The 18,723-nt window shown below is 40.8% G+C and overlaps 1 protein-coding gene across 1 annotated transcript in view; it reads left to right on the top strand.

The window, feature by feature from the left end:
• The window catches only part of LOC122556033 (CPD photolyase), a 34,121-nt gene extending 15,883 nt beyond the window's left edge, over positions 1 to 18,238 (top strand). The window contains exons 6-10 of the mRNA XM_043702408.1: positions 2,561 to 2,759; positions 10,622 to 10,774; positions 12,731 to 12,852; positions 17,014 to 17,173; positions 18,040 to 18,238. Coding sequence (XP_043558343.1) covers positions 2,561 to 2,759; positions 10,622 to 10,774; positions 12,731 to 12,852; positions 17,014 to 17,173; positions 18,040 to 18,182 — 777 coding nt within the window. The 3' untranslated portion in view covers positions 18,183 to 18,238. The remainder of the gene's footprint in view (positions 1 to 2,560; positions 2,760 to 10,621; positions 10,775 to 12,730; positions 12,853 to 17,013; positions 17,174 to 18,039) is intronic.
• The last annotated feature ends 485 nt before the right edge of the window (positions 18,239 to 18,723 follow it).

Genomic DNA, 18,723 nt, shown 5'->3' with positions numbered 1-18,723 from the left:
CGCCCTTGCCTTGAAGCCTACTTTTCCAAGCCACGCATCCTAGGTTGTGCCTCACCGCATCATAATTTCCCTTACCCCAGCTATAACTCTTGCCCTGTAGTACACACTTTTCCCTCTCCATCACGAGTGTAAAAATCACCGAATTATGGTCACTATCCCCAAAGTGCTCACCTACCTCTAATTCTTACACCTGGCCTGGTTCGTTACCCAGAACCAAATCCAGTATGGCCTCACCTCTTGTTGGCCTGTCTACATATTGTGTCAGGAAACTCTCCTGCACACATTGAACAAACACTGACCCATCTAACGAACTTGAGCTATAGCTTTCCCAATCAATATCAGGAAAGTTAAAGTCCCCCATAACAACCACCCTATTACTGTCACTCATCTCCTGAATCACCTTCCCAATCCTTTCTTCAATGATTCTAGGACTATTAGGAGGCCTGTAAAAGACTCCTAACAGGGTGACCTCACCTTTCCTATTCCTTTCTTATTCCTTTTCTTGCTTTTCCTCCATATCCTTTCAATAACTTGAAATCATGCAATGTTTTCGCCTCAACTGCTGTCTGTGGCACTGACATCCACAGACTCACCACTCTCTGGGTGCAGAAATTTCTCCTTATCCCAGTTCTAAATGGTTTATCCCATATCCTTAGATTGTGACCCATGGTTTGGACTTCCTGCACATCAGGAACTTCCTTCCTGCATTCACCCTGCATGATCCTGTTAGAAATTTATAGATTTCTATTTGAGAATTTATTTTCTGCTTTTGACAAGAATTTCAAAATTTCTGTTTAAATTTTGCTGGATGTCTGTAAATGTAACTGACCATAAGCCAGTTTTCTCATTCAAACTGGCCACCTTCAAAACCTTTTGTATGGTTTTCTTTGATGTTAGCTTTAGGTATGTCAAGTAATTTTATCTTTACTGTACAATTTCTTTTTTATTGTTCAATATTTCACATAATGTTCTTGCCAATGCTGTAGAGTCAGTTACTGAACCCCTGGCCATCAAAATCAGTGTCATCCTGTTTACCCTGCCACATCACTAAAGGAAACTAAGAATGGCTCATTTAAAGGAACCTATCAGCAGTATTATTTTCTACTGGCTATTTCAAATTGGATTTATAATGCTGGATATTGCAACAATATTAAATGGATTTACAGCCCTGAAACTAGTATAATGTTGTGATAGTTGATTAGGCCCTTCGGCCCTTCGGCCCAACAAGTCCACACCAACCCGCCGAAGCGAAACCCACCCATACCCCTACATTTACCCCTTACCTAACACTACGGGCAATTTAGCATGGCCAATTCACCTGACCCTGCACATCTTTTGGACTGTGGGAGGAAACCGGAGCACCCGGAGGAAACCCACGCAGACACGGGGAGAACGTGCAAACTCCACACAGTCAGTCGCCTGAGGCGGGAATTGAACCCGGGTCTCAGGCGCTGTGAGGCAGCAGTGCTAACCACTGTGCCACCGTGCCGCTCACAAGTTGACTCATTGTTCAGGACATTGGTGAGGCCACTTTTTGAGTACTGCGTACAGTTGTGGTTGTCCTGCTACAAGAAGGATGTTATGAAATTGGAGAGACTGCAGATAAAATTTACAAGGGTGTTATTGGGATTGGAAGATTTGAGTTATAAGGAGAGGCTGGATAGGCTGGGACTTTTTTCACTGGAACATAGGAAATTGAGGGGTGACCTCACATAAGTTTATAAAATGATGAGGAGCATAGATAATGTGAATAGCAAAGGTCTTTTCTGTTGGGTAAGGGAGTTCAAAAGTAGGGGACATATTTTTAAGATGAGAAGAAGGAGATTTAAAAGGGACCTGAGGGGTAACTTTTTCACACAGAAAGTGATTCATATATGGAATGAATGCCAGAGGTAGTGGTAAATGTAGGTAGAGTAGCAACATTTAAAAGACATTTGGATAGGTAAATGAATTAGAAATGTTCAGAGCGATGTGGGCCAATGAAGACAAATGGGACTAGTTTAGTTTGGTAACTTCAGCATGGATGAGTTGGACCAAAGGATCTGTTTCCATGCTGTACGACTCTTATTTACCTGAATATTGAACAACAATGTTATGACCATCTCATGAAATGCCAGTTTGATTTAGTTACTTTAGCAAGAATTATATATCAAGGTCTTGTGGTGCAGTAGCTGGTGTCCCAACCTCAGAGACAGAATTCTGGGTTCGATTCGCATCCCAGCACATGATGATGAAGGAAGATTTATTCATAGTGTGACCAGCTAGAATGACTACTAAACTGCAAATCATTTCATTATGCATAAGTAACATGTGGCAGGAGTGGGACAGAGTCCTAGTCAGATGTCTGATAAGAAAGGAATTTGAAGCTTCAACCATCATAATCCATAGCTCCAGCCAACAACACTCCCTGAGTGAACTACAGTACTTCACCACCTTATGATTACAGTATCCGATAGGTGCTTACTGGGATTTCTTGCTCTCTATGTTTACTAAGTGTTTTATTCTTGTTAAAAAAAATCTGTTAATTGTAGCTTTCCTTGTTTGGGATTTATCTTTCCAGTTGATTGATTGGGATGCAGCTGCAGCAAACCTTGAAGTGGATCGCACAGTGAAGGAAGTTGATTGGGCTAAATCAGGGACTGCAGCAGGGCTAATTAGGATGGAGTCATTCATTAAGGAGCAGCTTCAGCATTTCAGCACTGACAGAAACAATCCAAATAAAACTGCCTTGAGTAATATGTCACCGTGGTTTCACTTTGGTGAGTATTCAGGAAGTTTTTAACTTTAGATCTTTTTTTCTACAGAGGTATTTCATCTTCAGTATCATACTGGTCTCTAAAGAAATGTTGCCCCTTGATGGAGGGATCAGTAATCAGGGGCATACATTTAAGGTAAGGAACGGCAGGTTTAGAGAAGATATGAGATGGTGGTAACTGCCTGTAAGGGTGGTAGAGGTAGAAATCCTCATGAAATTTATAGAGTCATAGAGATGTACAGCATGGAAACAGACCCTTCAGTCCAACCTGTCCATGCTGACCAGATATCCCAACCCAATCTAGTCCCAACTGCCAGTACCCAGCCCATATCCCTCCAAACCCTTCCTATTCATATACCATCAAGATGCCTTTTAAATGTTGCAATTGTACTAGCCTCCAGCACTTCCTCTGGCAGCTCATTCCATACACATACCACCCTCTGCGTGAAAAAGTTGCCCCTTAGGTCTTTTTTATATATTTTCCCTCTCACCCTAAACATATGCCCTCTAGTTCTGGACTTCCCCATCCCAGGGAAAAAACTTGGCCTATTTGTCCTATCCATGCCCCTCATAATTTTATAAACCTCTATAAGGTCACCCCTCAGCCTCCAATGCTCCAGGGAAAACAGCCCCAGCCTATTCAGCCTCACACTATAGCTCAAATCCTGGCAACATCCTTGTAAATCTTTTCTGAACCCTTTCAAGTTTCACAACATCTTTCCGATAGGAAGGAGACCAGAACTGTATGCAATAATCCAACAGTGGCCTAACCAATGTCCTGTACAGCTGCAACATGACCTCCCAACTCCTGTACTCAATACTCTGACCAACAAAGGAAAGCATACCAAACGCCTTCTTCACTATCCTATCTACCTGCGACTCCACTTTCAAGGAGCTATGAACCTGCACTCCAAGGTTTCTTTATTCAGCAACACTCCCTAGGACCTTACCATTAAGTGTATAAGTCCTGCTAAGATTTGCTTTCCCAAAATGCAGCACCTCGCATTTATCTGAATTAAACTCCATCTGCTACTTCTCAGTACATTGGCCCATCTGGTCCAGATCCTGTTGTAATCTGAGGTAACCCTCTTCACTGTCCACTACACCTCCAATTTTGGTGTCATCTGCAAACTTACTGACTGTATCTCTTATGCTCGCACCCAAATCATTTATGTAAATGACAAAAAGTAGAGGACCCAGCACTGATCCTTGTGGCACTCCACTGGTCACAGGCCTCCAGTCTGAAAATCAACCCTCCACCACCACCTTCTGTCTTCTACCTTTGAGTCAGTTCTGTATCCAAATGGCTAGTTCTCCCTTTATTCCATGAGATCTAACCTTGCTAATCAGTCTCCTATGGGGAACCTTGTCGAATGTCTTACTGAAGTCCATGTAAATCACATCTACTGCTCAGCCCTCATCAATCTTCTTTGTTACTTCTTCAAAAAACTCAATCAAGTTTGCGAGACATGATTTCCCAGTTGGGAGAAAGTGAGGTCTGCAGATGCTGGAGATCAGAGCTGAAAATTCCACCACTCTGATCTCATCAATCCTCTTTGTTTACTTCTTCAAAAAACTCAATCAAGTTTGCGAGACATGATTTCCCATGCGGAGAAAGTGAGGTCTGCAGATGCTGGAGATCAGAGCTGAAAATGTGTTGCTGGAAAAGCGCAGCAGGTCAGGCAGCATCCAGGGAACAGGAGAATCGACGTTTCGGGCATAAGCCCTTCTTCAGGATTTCCCATGCACAAAGCCATGTTGACTCTCCCTAATCAGTCCTTGCCTTTTACACCTGATCAGGTCCTGGGGATTTATCCACCTTTAACCATTTCAAGACATCCAGCACTTCCTCCTCTGTAATCCGGACATTTTGCAAGATGTCACCATCTATTTCCCTACAGTCTATATCCAACAATATTCCAACAGTGGCCCAACCAATGTCCTGTACAGCCACAAAATGGCCTCCCAACTCCTGTGCTCAATACTCTAACCAATAAAGGAAAGCAGTAGTGACATGTGCTCTTGAATCCCAAGCCAAACTAAGCGATGGCCAAGTGCTAGAAAATGTGATGAGAATAGTTGGTGTTTTTGACTGGTATGGATGCAATGGGCCAAAGGGCTTTTTGCTGTGCTGTAGATCTCAATGACTTTCTATCTCTTTGCAGCCTTATGCTATCATCATAACTTATGTTTCTATCTAGCTTTTATCTTCAGATATCTTTGTAATTTCAAGGTAATCAGCCAGAATCCGCATGCTTTTGTAAAAGGGAAATGCTGTGAAAAAGTGGAAGAAGTGGAGAGAGTGTACTTAGATTTCCTAAAGACATTTAATATGATACCACATCTAAGATAATTGTTGGAGGCTAGCATATTGCTATGGAGAGAGGATTGGCTAGCTAACATGAACCAGAGATTAGGCATAAATATGTCTTTATTCATCTTGGCAAGAGGTAATTCGTAGTGTGCCATAGGGATCTATTCTGGAACCTCAATTGCTTGCAGTTCCCAGCAACATAGAACAATACAGCACAAGCCCTTCGGTCCTCAGTGTTGTGCTGGCCTTTTATCCTACCTAAATTCAGACTAATCTACATACCCTTCGTTGTACTATCTTGCATGTGACTATCCAAGAGCCACTTAAATGTCCCTAAAGTATCTGACTGTACTACCACTGCTGGCAGTGCATTCCACGCTCTCACCATTCGCTGTGTAAAGAACCTACATCTGACATCTCCCCTAAACCTTCCTCTAACTACCTTAAAATTATGCCCCCTCGTGATAGACATTTCTGTCATGGGAAAAAGTCTGTAGCTATCCACTGTATCTATGCCTTTCAACCTCTTGTATGCTTCTATCAAGTCATCTCTCATCTTTCTTCACTGCAATGAGAAAAGCCCTAGCTTCCTTTCTTCATAAGACATGCCCTCCAGTCCAGGCAGCATCCTGGTAAATCTCCTCTGCACCCTCTCTAAAGCTTCCACATCTTTTCTATAATGAGGTGACCAGAACTGAATAAAATATTCCAAGTCTGGTCTAATCAGGGCTCTACAAAGCTGAAGCATAACCCCGCAGCTCTTAAACTCAATACCTCTGTTAATGAAAGCCAACACACCATACACATTCTTAACAACCCTATCAACTTGGGTGGCGACTTTGAGGGATCTGTGGACAAAAGACCCCAAGATCCCTCTTTTCCTCCGCACTGCCAATAAACCTGCCTTTAACTCTGTATTCAAATTTGACATTCCAAAGTGAAATACTTCACACTTTTTCAGGTTGAACTCCATCTGCCATTTATCAGCATAATTCTGCATCCTGTCAATGTCCTGTTGCAACCTACAACAGCCCTCCACACTATCCACTCCACCAACCTTTGTGCCATCGGCAAACTTACTAACCCACCTTTCCACTTCCTCACCCAAGTCATTTATAAAAATCAGAAAGAACAGAGGTCCCAGAACCGATCCCTGTGGAACACCACTGGTCATCAAGCTCCAGGCTGAATACTTTCCATCTACCACCACCCTCTGTTTTGTATGGGCCAGCCAATTCTGTATCCAGACAGCCAGATTTCCCTGTGTCCTATGCCTCCTTACTTTCTGAATGAGCCTACCATGGGGAACCTTATCAAATGCGTTGCCAAAATCCATGTACACCACATTCACTGCTCCACCTTCATCAACGTGTTTTGTCAATTCCTTAAAGAATTCAGTAAGGTTTGTGAGGCATGACCAGCCCCTCACAAAGCTATGCTGACTATCTGTCATCAAACTATGGTTTTCCAAGTAATCATAAATCCTGTCTCTCAGAATCCTCTCCAATACTTTGTCCATTACTGACGTAAAACTGGTCTATAATTCCCAGGATTATCCCTATTCCCTTTTTTGAATAAGGCAATAACATTTGCCACCTTCCAATCATCTGGCACTACTCCAGTGGACAGTGAGGACGCAAAGATCATCGCCAAAGATGCAGCAATCTCTTCCCTCACTTCCTATAGTAATGTTGGCTATATCCCATCTGGCACAGGGGATTTATCCGTACTTATGTTTTTCAAGATTTTCAGCACATCCTCCTTCCTAACGTCAGCCTGTTCTAGCATATCAGTCTGTTTCACGCTGTCCTCAGAAACATCAAGGTGCTTCTCAGTAGTGAACACTAAAGCAAAGTATTCATTAAGGATCTCCCCTACTCCATCTGACTCCAGGCGCAAGTTCCCTCCACCATCCCTGATCAGCCCTACCTTCACTCTAGCCATCCTCGTATTCCTCACATGTGTAGAATGTCTTAGGGTTTTCTTTAATCCTAGCCACTAAAGCCTTTTCATGCTCCCTTCTAGTTCTCCTAAATCCATTCTTCAGTTCCTTCTGGCTACATTGTAACTCTCTAGAGCCCTGTCTGATCCTTACCTCCTCAACCTTAAATAAGCGTCCTTTTTTTCTTGACTAGATGTTCCACATCCCTTGTCACCTAAGCTTCTTTCAATGTACCATCGATTCCTTGCCTCAGTGGGACAAACCTGTCCAGTACTATCAGCAGGTGCTTCCGAACCAACCTCCATATTTCTGTTGTGCATTTCCATGAGAACATCTGTTCCCAACCTAGGTGCCCAAGTTCCTGCCTAATAGCATTGTAATTCCTCCTCCCCCAATTAAATACTTTCCCCATGCCACCTGCTCAAATCCCTCTCCATGAGTATGGTAAAGGTCATGGAGTTGCGATCACTGTCACTGAAATGCGGTCCCACCAAGACATCTGACACCTGGTATAGTTCGTTGCCAAGCACCAAATCCAACATTGCCTCCCTCCCAGTTGGCCTATCTACATATTGCATCAGGAACCCTTCCTGGACACACCTAACAAAAACTGCTCCATTCAAACTAGTTGAAGTAAGTAGGTTCCAATCAATATTAGGGAAGTTAAAGTCGCCCATCACAAAAACCCTGTTACTTCTGCTCCTTTCCAAAATCTGCATTGCCTCTGATGGTGTGTAAGATAGAATTCCTCATTCCTGTTATGTGACCTATGTCACGTTCTCTCCTTATGCTCTCAAAACGCTTGATAATATCTAGCTTCTCTTCCAGTGTTACAGCTTTTCTTTTGCATTCACCACCTGCAATTGTATCACCAGGACACTTCTTGCTAAAATTCTTGTCACTCTGCCCTTCCATTTTTTGCACGAAAAACAATGTAGGAGTAGATTGTGTGTTATGCAGGTACAAGAACAAATTAGAAAGGCATATGTAATGCAGTCCTGTAGGAATTATAGAGAGTTTACACAGGAAATATACAAGAATATTCTTGTCTCAGAGGGAGAGCAATGAACATTCAACAGTTTAATTTTTGAGATGAAGTTGCTCAATGTACTGTACCTCTCACATGCTCTGACAGCAGCTGACATTGGCCATGCGCAGAATGAAGTGTGCAAAACGATCGCCACTGGAATCAGGCTATTGAGAACAGAGATAAGCATTCTCGAAAATACCGTTCCCTAATTCTTCAGTGACATTGCAGGCAAATTTAACTGCCAAAAAGTCACTTTATACGAGAACTATCTGTACAAGTGAATTGAGTGGCAAAGTGTGGAAAATGGAATATCATGTCAGAAAATTTGAGATCTTCCATTTTGGCAGGAAGAGTAAAAGAGCAGCATATTGCCTAAATGGTGAGAGATTGCAGAACACTGAGATACAGAGGGTTCTAGGTATCCTTGCAGAGAAATCACAAAAATTTAATATGGATGGACAGAAAGCAATTAGAAAAGCTAAGAGAATATTAGCATTTATCACAAGGCGAATTGAATATGAAAGTAAGTAGGTGATGCTTCATTTTATACAGGGCACTGGTAAAACTACATCTGAAATACTGTGTACATTATTAGATATCATATTTAAGGCAGGACATAGATGCATGAGAGGTAGTTTGGGGAGGGGTTACTACACTAGTATCTGGAATTGGATGTGGTCTTATGAGGAATGCTTGAGCTGTGTAGTCATGTATGTGCTGGGATTTAGGAGATTTTGATTTGACTTGATTGAAACATACAGGATCCTAAAGGGGTCTTGACAGAGTGTTTACTCATAGTAAGAGAGTTCCAAAGACACATGAGAATCAGGTGAAAAACAAATTCACCTCATTTGTGTTTTAGAACAGTTCTCCTAGTTCTGAGAAGCCAGTAAAAGCAGAGTCCTTGAATATTTTTAAGGCAGAAATGGATAGATTCTTGTTAAGCAGGGGAATGAAAGGTCATCAGAGGCAAGCAGATTTGAGGTCACAATCAGAAATGCCATGATATTATTGAATGACAGTACAACTCAAAGAGCTGAATAGCCTAGCGCTGCTTCTAATTTGTATGTTCAGCAACTTTGATTCATTACTCTCGTTATATCCAGGTCATTAATATAGATTATAAATGGTTGAGCCCCATAACTGCTCTTTGCAGCACTCCATAAATTACATGTTTGCCAATTTGTGAATGCCCTATTGATGTTAACTCTTTGCTTCCTGTCTGTCTATATTAATATACGACCTCCAATTCCGTAAGCACTTAACTTGCCTAATAAGCTTTTATGTTCCATCTTATTAAATGCCTTTTGGAAATCTGTGTATACTACATCTACTATGAGCCTATTATCTACATTACTAAACCCTCAAATATCTCCCATGAATTTTTCAAATGCAAGTTCCCTTTTGTAAAACCACATTGACTTTCTCTGATTGCAGTCACACTGTCCAATATTTGATAAGACAACCGAAGAAAAATCAAAGAGATTGCAATATTTAATCAAGACCCCTTTAGGATCCTGTATGTTTCAATCAAGTCACATCAAAATCTCCTAAATCCCAGCGCATACATGACTACACAGCTCAAGCATTCCTCATAAGACCACACCCAATTCCAGATACTCGTGTAGTAACCCCTCCCCAAACTACCTCTCTTGCATCTATGTCCTTCCTTAAATATGATATCTAATAATGTACAATGTGACCTGAAATTAAAACGTGCACTTTTTGCATGTTCTGAGGAAGGGTCACTCGACCCAAAACATTAACTCTGATTTCTGTCCACAGATGCTGCCAGACCTGCTGAGCTTTTGCAGCAATCTTTATTGTTGTTTCTTTTGCGCTTGGCCGTGCTGCACTCCATGTTTGTTTTGATCAATGGATTGGTATCAGAAAACTGCTTTATTTTAGATGCAGAATAACGGCTAGTTAAATCTGAACATAATCTCTCTGATACCTGTTCCTCCTTTATGAATTAGGAGCATAACTTTCAACACCATACTATCCCTGTTATTTGCCTCACTTAACTAATTCTGGTTAGTCTCATTACTGATGATGACCTGCTATCTTCAGGCAAAGTCCATGCCCTCTTAAATCCAACAATCTTGCTACTCTTTTTCTTCATTACCGGATCTTGCAGAAAACCAATCTGAAAATATTGGTTTTGTTCTCCCTTGCTAAGCACTGCCGTGTAACTCTTATTTGGGGATCCGTGTAGATTTAATGCATATTTCTCATTTGTCAATTAAATTATGTCCATGACAAATTAATTTAGCATTTTTTGATATACATCATATTATTGTTTATCCTAGAGAAAATGGTCATAAATTGTAAAACATTTTAGTTGGAATTAAACAGAATATAGCGATATAGATAGGATAATGAATAGGGACAAAATTTATTTATTTGAATTAGAATGATATAAGTAGATTAAAGGTGGGTGTGCAGGGTAAGTGCAAAGAAATAAGATTGTTAGAAATTTCAAGTTTTGAGTTGGCAACTAGTATTGGTTTGTCAAACTGACTGCCATTTTTGGAATAATACCTTTGGTGATTCTGAGGGTATCTCGATCTCTTTTTGAAGGTCAGGTTTCAGTTCAGCGAACCATTCTGGAGATAAAGAAATACCGCAACAAGTTTAAGGACAGTGTGGACAGTTACATTGAAGAAGCTGTAGTGCGACGGGAGCTGGCAGACAACTTTTGTTTTTACAATAAACAATATGACAAGATTGAAGGTGAGGAGTAGCTTTGTTCTGTTTTAACTGAAGTATGAATAATGGTTGCTCTATCAATGCTAGCTTTTTTGTTTTTCAATCTTAGAATATTTTTATAATTATTTTAACTTTAGTTGAATAAGAACTTTAAAATCTTAATCTAGCAGATCCATGGAATTGAATGTAATGTGTTCTCTCTTTTGATGTTGATTTGCTGTAGTGCACTCCGAAGAAAGGACCCGTATGTGTGGAATCTTAATCCCAGTTTCCCAGTAGCAGTTGTTCAAATAGACATTTATAAATATTCAGATACTTAAATAGCTTTGCACTGACGAGATCTTGCTGTATAATGTTTACTTAGGTTTCAGGATGAATGGGTTCGACTAAATTTAACAAGGTTCAATTTTTTAAAATGTTAATTAGGGTGTAATTAATGTAATCTAACATTTTCACTTGACAGCCTGGGCAAGGAATCTGCCACTGCTTTCCTGATGCATAAACTACCCCAGGACTTGCTTAGAAGAAAAGATCACAAAAGATGGAGGTTAAACACTTTCTCTTTATGGGAACAGGAGGATGATCCTCCTGGGCCATAGAAGGCATTTTCAGCCTCCTCTGGCCCAGCCTGCACTTGTGTCTCTCCTACATCAAGACCCTCTGGGATCGTGCTCACCACACTTACCCAAGTGCCAGAAATCAATTCTTGGTTCTCTGATTTCTTCTTATCCCAGAGTCAAATGGCCTCCTCTTGTTCAACTGCAGACAGTGAGTAAACCAGGGCATCATAATGACATCTCCTTTAAAATCAACATAGTTATCATTTTTAACTGTAAACCCATTTGCACTTGTTGTGACCAGGATGGGAGGACTGCACTGTCTTTCTCTAGTTCCACTACTCCAGGGTCACAACATAAATTTGATGGAGTTACCTGGTTTCAAATGTAGCAAATCATATGCTGTCTTTGTATTAGACTTAAAAGATCCATCAACTAAATTACATTATTAAATATGAAAATGTTTTATTATAAAGCAAAACATATCAAAAATGCTAAGCTAGTTAACACAGTCTTTAATATGAAAATGGAAGTGTTCATTCCTCTCTAAATAACTCCAATGAAACATAGAAACACACAAACACATGCACACCAGGTAGAGAGATAAAATGGATTATTCTTTGCAGAGGTTCACTTTGGGGAAAACACCTTTTGGCCAATAAGACTTAGTTCTTGCAGGCAAATGGGACCAGCTAGGAACGTTCAGATGGTGGTCAATTGAACATTCTGTAATGTTCAATTGACCACCATCTGAACGTTCCTAGCTGGTCCCATTTGCCTGCAAGAACTAAGTCTTATTGGCCAAAAGGTGTTTTCCCCAAAGTGAACCTCTGCAAAGTGTAATGTGTACATGAGTGTTACCAAATGTAAGTCCCTCGGATCTTGGCAGTCATTGCTTAGGAAACACAGTAGCAGAAGTCTTGCAGTCACTCTTCAAAAGGACAGTCAGGTTTGATGCTGGATTCACAACAAAGGTGATTTAAGAACAGGAGGTACAACTGAACAGCTTGGTCTGCCTGACCAATTGAACATCTAAACACAGTCTCCAAGCCTTCAAACAGAAATGCTTTAAACCCCAGTCATCTTAAACTCCAGTCTAGACTTTTTAGTCTAGCGCCTTCACTAAAGTAAATTCAGGCAACCAAGACCAGCAACTATCTGGAAACATGTAGTTTCTGAGAGATGCCTTGTTTAAAAGAAAAATATCCAATGTATCTTTTTTCTAAGTTATCAAAAAATTTGGTTGCCTTTATAATCCTTCAAAGTCAGCACTACAAAAAAATTAAATGTGAAGTCATAATCATAATACATTTGAAATGCCTTATATTATCTTTTAAGAAATTTAATATTCAGTGATTCTTAGGAATTTTGCAGATAGTTAAATCTGAGCATTGGTTATCCTCAAGTTATTTGTTTCTTTCAGGTGCTTCTGACTGGGCCCATAAAACTTTGAAAATGCACAGCAAAGACCAACGGCAGTATCTTTATACACTGAAAGAACTGGAAGACGGGCGAACACATGATTCCTTGTGGAATGCAGCACAGGTGTGTACAGACACTAGCAATGTTTCCTCTCTATTTTTCTTTAGTTAGGTTACAAACTTTTCTAAGCATTCATGACTTGTATTTTGATGCAAATTTCTTCAAAAGAATTGATAAAAGTGGCCAGTTTATGGCAAAAATGGTTTGATTTCCAGATCATTAGAAACTGGATATATAAGTGAGATACACATTGGTATCTTGCAAATGTCACTAGATGCTGACCTATGTAGGAGTTGCCTAGAAATTTCTTTTGAAGTTGTACTCAGTGCCCCTGGAGAAAATGGGAGGGGGAATCAGGGGAATGATCGATTGGATTGGTAGATGATTATCATTGCTCCTCAGAAGATCTAGGCCAATAGACCACTGTTACTATCACAGAATGTCCTGTCCTACCAACAGGAAAGGCCCTCCAGAAGTTCCACACACTGTGTACACTTAGAAAGGAATTGCCTTGAGAGTTCTCAAAGTTGACATCTCAAGGAGTCAGGTCAAACTTGGGCAAACTTCCTGCTAAGTATTGTCTACCAAGACAATACTGTTGGTAGGACAGGACATTCTGTGATAGTAACAGTGGTCTATTGGCCTAGATCTTCTGAGGAGCAATGATAATCATCTACCAATCCAATTGATCATTCCCCTGATTCCCCCTCCCATTTTCTCCAGGGTTGCGCTTCGGCGGGGCGGTGTGGACTTGTTGGGCCGAAGGGCCTGTTTCCACACTGTAAGTAATCTAATCTAATCTAATCTAAAAAAAAGACTCCCTACCCCTTAACCTAAACTCAGTATATCTCTATGCAGAACACCAATTGGAAGAAACACTTAGGGACAGAGAATGCAGCCTAGGTTGGGGACTTCTATGTCCCTCATCAAAAACGGCTCAAAAACATTACGCAGACCAAACTGACTAAAGAACTAAAGTACGAAAGAATGCAGATTTTAAAGTGGGTCAGTGGCAGGTAGTTTGAGAGCCAATAAGTAAGAGAAACTTGACTGATGTCATCCTCACCAACCTGGATATCACAAATGCATTTATCCGTGATAGTTATTGGTTATAGCGACAACCAAACACTCCTTATAGTGTTCCATTTGCTCAAGCGGATACTCTCCATTTAATTGCATGACACGATCACTAAATGGGATAAATTTTGAACAGATCTAGCAACCCAAAACCGGGCACCTGTGAGGTGCTGTGGGCCATCAAAAGGGACAGAATTGGACTCAACCACAAACTGAAACCATGTCCTGGCATATCCCCACTCCACCATTACCATCAAGCTGAGGGTCAATCCTGATTCACTGAAGAGTAGAGGAGGACATGCCAGAAACAGGACCACATATATCTAAAAATGAGATGTCAACCTGTGTGAACCTTCAACATAGAATACTCACCTACAGTTGAAACAGCATGCAATAGACAGGACTAAGCAATCTCACTACCAACAATCTGATTTAAGCACTACAGTCTTTCTGTATCCAGTTGTGAATGATGGTGAATATTGAACAACAAAAGGAAGTAGATGTTTCACAAATAATTCCATCCTTAGTGATGGGGAAGCTCAGAACATCAGTGCAAATGACAATAATGAAGCATTTGCATCCATCTTCAGGCAGAACTGCCAAGTGGATGATCCACCTTCAGGTTTCTTCTTGATGGCTGCAACACCACAGATACCAGTCTTCATGCAATTCAATCCACTGCTTGTAACATCAAGAAACAGCTGAAGACATTGGATAGGGGAATGGTTGTGGGCCTCAATAACATTCCAGCAAAAGTTCTACAGTACTAACTGCACCACTTGTCAAAATGTTCCAGTGCAGCTACAATACTGGCACCACCTTAGCAATGTAGAAAATTGCGCTAGTATATCCTCTCCACCAAAAGCAGGAAAAGTCCAACCTCTCAATTTCTGTGGCCTCCCTATTATTAGGAGAAAGTGAGGACTGCAGATGCTGGAGGTCAGAGCTGAAAATGTGTTGCTGGAAAAGCGCAGCAGGTCAGGCAGCATCCAGGGAACAGGAGAATCGACGTTTCGGGCATAAGCCAACGTCGATTCTCCTGTTCCCTGGATGCTGCCTGACCTGCAGCGCTTTTCCAGCAACACATTTTCAGCTCTGATCTCCAGCATCTGCAGTCCTCACTTTCTCCTCAAAGATTTCAACCTACTGCGAATCCTCTTACAAGGATGCCTTCCTTGAAGAAGCTCTCTTCCTCGAAGGGCTTATGCCCCAAACGTCGATTCTCCTGTTCCCTGGATGCTGCCTGACCTGCTGCGCTTTTCCAGCAACACATTTTCAGCTCCCTATTATTAGCAAAGCAATGGAAGGCTTCATCAAGCTGCACTTCCTCAGCTGCTCATTGACTTTCAGTTTGTTCTGCCAGGATCACCCAGCTCCTAATCCTATTACAGCCTTGGTTCAAATATGGACAGGAAAACTGAACTGCAAGATGTAAAGAGAGGGTGACTATACTTAAGGTCGAGGCAGAGTGTGACTGTGTGCAGCATCAAGGAGCTTGTGCAAAACTGAATTTGTGGTGAGGGGGTAAACTCCCCATTGGTTAGAGTTAAATACACTGCTAAAGTTAAATAGGTAATTGTGGTTGTTGATAGTTAATCATCTCAGTCCCACGACATCACCAAGAGTTCCTCAAGGTAATGTCCTCGCCCCATTATCTTCCATTGCTTCATCAATGACATTCCCTCCACCACAAAGTCAAAAATGGAGATGTTCACTGATGATTGCAAAATTCAACACTATTTGCAACTTCTCAGCTATTGATGTAGCCTGTCTCCGTCCTCACTACTCTCACCGATAGTAGTTCTCTCCTCCGATTCTCGAATGATATCCGGGTTCCAGATGTTTTTCATCGTCTTCAATTTGCTCAGCCTTTGTATTTTTCCCATCATGCTGCTTCCATTGAGGCGAAATGATGCGTGTAACACTTCGTCTTCCGATTTCTGTAGCTTCTCATACTTCCTCAATATCGAGATCGGGATGAACGTTGACAGACGACTTATGGCAAGGCCACCATGGCAAGTAAAATTCATGCCACATAAATGTCAGAAACTGACCATTTTCAACAGCAGACTCTAACCAAAACAGAAATAGCTGGAGACTTAACCTCTCAAGAAGGGTCGCTGGCCCCAAAATGTTGACTGTTATCTCACCTGCTGTCAGACCTGCTGAATTTCTATAGCTGTTTCTGTTTTTGTTTCAGAGATCCAACATCCACACTTCTTTCCTTTTTGTTAAGAAAAGCTAACCATCTAATCGTGTTGTTTAATGGCAACAATATCAACTAAACCCCCTACTATTCATCTGGGAAATTACCACTGACCAGAAACAGAACTGTCTAAACTAAAGACTGAAGAACAGGTCAGAAGCTGGGTTTTCTGCAGTGGGTAATTCACCACCTTTCAACTCCCCAAAGCCTGTCCACCACCTACAAGGCACAATTTGGGAGTGTGTTGAAATACTCGCTATTTGCCTGGATGAGTGCAGCTCCAACAACTGGACACCATTCAGGTCAAAGCAGCCAGCTTGATTTACTAACTACTTTCAACACAGGTGCACAGTAGCAGCACAGTGTCCCATCTATAAGATGCACTGCAGCAGCAAGTCACCATGGCTGCTTCAAACACCTTCTGAATCTGCAATGCCTACCACTTAGAATGTACTAGATCAGCAGATATTTGGGAACACCATCACCCGAAATATTCCCCTCCAAGCCACACCCTGTCCTGATTTGGAACTATTTTGCCTTTCCTTTACTGTCACAGGGTCAAATTCCAGGTGGACTGTAGAAGTTCAAGGAGATAGATCATGGCCAGCTTACCAAGGGCAATTAGTGACATGAAATGAATGCTGGCCTGCCGGTAATGTCCACCTCCTGTGAATAAGTGAGAAAAACTTATGATTATGTTTAAGGTTAAGATACTGATGCTTGTGAATCAGTTCTGAAAACAAGACATTAGTATTCAATAATTTTGGAAATTTCAGATATCAACCTGTTAAAAGACACTGTAAATAGGAAAACCCATTCAAATTATCTTGACTGTTTTGTCCAGAAGTAACATGTATGCCTATTCTGCCTGCCACTCCTAGCTGTCTTTCTGTAAAATGCAGTACTTTCAGCTGCAAACTTTTTGTTATCATTCAATGTAGCTTCAGATGATCCATGAGGGGAAGATGCATGGTTTTCTTCGAATGTACTGGGCTAAAAAGATTCTGGAATGGACTACTTCTCCTGAGGAAGCCTTGAGGTTCTCCATCTACCTGAACGATCGCTATGAACTGGATGGCAGAGATCCAAATGGATACGTAGGTAAGCACAAATTTGCTTTTATATTTATCTAAAATTTTGTGCTGCATACATACCTTATGCCTCTACCTAAATATTAGTACACAAACCAGTTAAAAATAAATTATTAGACCATTTATTGTCCCTTTAACCACTTTTAATGCTGCCTTATTTCATTGTGCTCTGTTCTTTGATTTCTCCATCCCTTACCTTAATATTGCAAAAAGGGAATCTCTGCTGATTTGTGGAATCTATTACAGTGGGTAGGCATTGAAGTGTGCTGATGAGAAAAATCCTCGGGCATTTTCAAGTGCCATTTAGCTTTGCAAAGCAAAAACAAAAGTAAATAAATTCATTTTGACATGCAGAGGAAGACCTCCAAAGAGGCTAAGTCATCTGACATATTTAAAGTGGATCTGCTCCTGACAAGGTTGCATTACATTTATCCATTCCAAGTTACACTGGAAGAGACTATCAGATTTCTAATACATGAAGCCATGCATTTCATGCATATGGCAAAGTATGCTACCAAGGAAATGCTACTTTCCCATCTGATCTAGAAGCTTCAATGGCATGAAAGTAAGGTACTAGCACTTTCGAAACAGATTCTGGTCTAAAATCTGATCCTGGTAGTAATGCTGCACCTATATTACACTGTTAACTCACTAAAATCACCATCCTTCTTTATCCCCTTTAATCTCTGACCGGAAATATAATCGTCCTGTTTCAGTTTGACAGCATCTGTGAAATATTACACGATTTCATCATTGAAATCTTGGTGACTGCCAACAAGTAAAAATAATGCCCAAAAATGCAATTTCCTGATGAACCATCACTTTTCTGCCAGCAATTATTTACTATTCATTTCTGATCAGCATTTTCTCTTATAGGTTGCATGTGGTCAATCTGTGGAATTCACGACCAAGGCTGGAAAGAGCGACCTGTTTTTGGCAAGATTCGCTACATGAATTATAATGGTTGTAAGAGGAAATTTGACATTGGTCAGTTTGAAAGAAAATACAGTTACAATTAGTTTAGAAATCCATTGTAAGTCAATATGCATCCTTTCATAAAATTGAATATTATGGATGTCTTTGTTCCGTTTCATGGCAAATTCAGGGTGTGTGGGGGGTCTAGGAGATAGATTTAGAAAGATAATCTTAAATAAAATCAAGAAAATCCCTTTTGAGTACTCAGACATACTCATAATACAGGCATTGTATCATTTATCCTGTTATATACAAAACTCCCCTTATTCTCAGTTAATTTTTTGAATGAAGCTCCTGGATCTACAAAGGCAACAGAGAAATATTCTAGAATCTCTTTACTACTACTAACCATGGCCAGTCTTGCTTTCCTCTTGATGCTTTCTTCAATTTTCATTTTGCCAGAATTATGACATTGCTTCAATGTATTGTGATGCAATATATGTTTAAAGCTATACAGAACATATTCCACCGTGACTATTGAGTTATTCTTGCTTAGGGCTTCTGCTGTCCATTGCTGGCTGCCAGTAATGTAAATGGAGCATCTGTGATCTTAACCAAATAATTTTAAAGATAAAGCAAGGCTAA

This window comes from Chiloscyllium plagiosum, chromosome 13, assembly GCF_004010195.1.
Source record: "Chiloscyllium plagiosum isolate BGI_BamShark_2017 chromosome 13, ASM401019v2, whole genome shotgun sequence".
Classification (NCBI taxonomy): domain Eukaryota; kingdom Metazoa; phylum Chordata; class Chondrichthyes; order Orectolobiformes; family Hemiscylliidae; genus Chiloscyllium; species Chiloscyllium plagiosum.
This window is presented reverse-complemented; position numbering and strand designations above follow the sequence as displayed.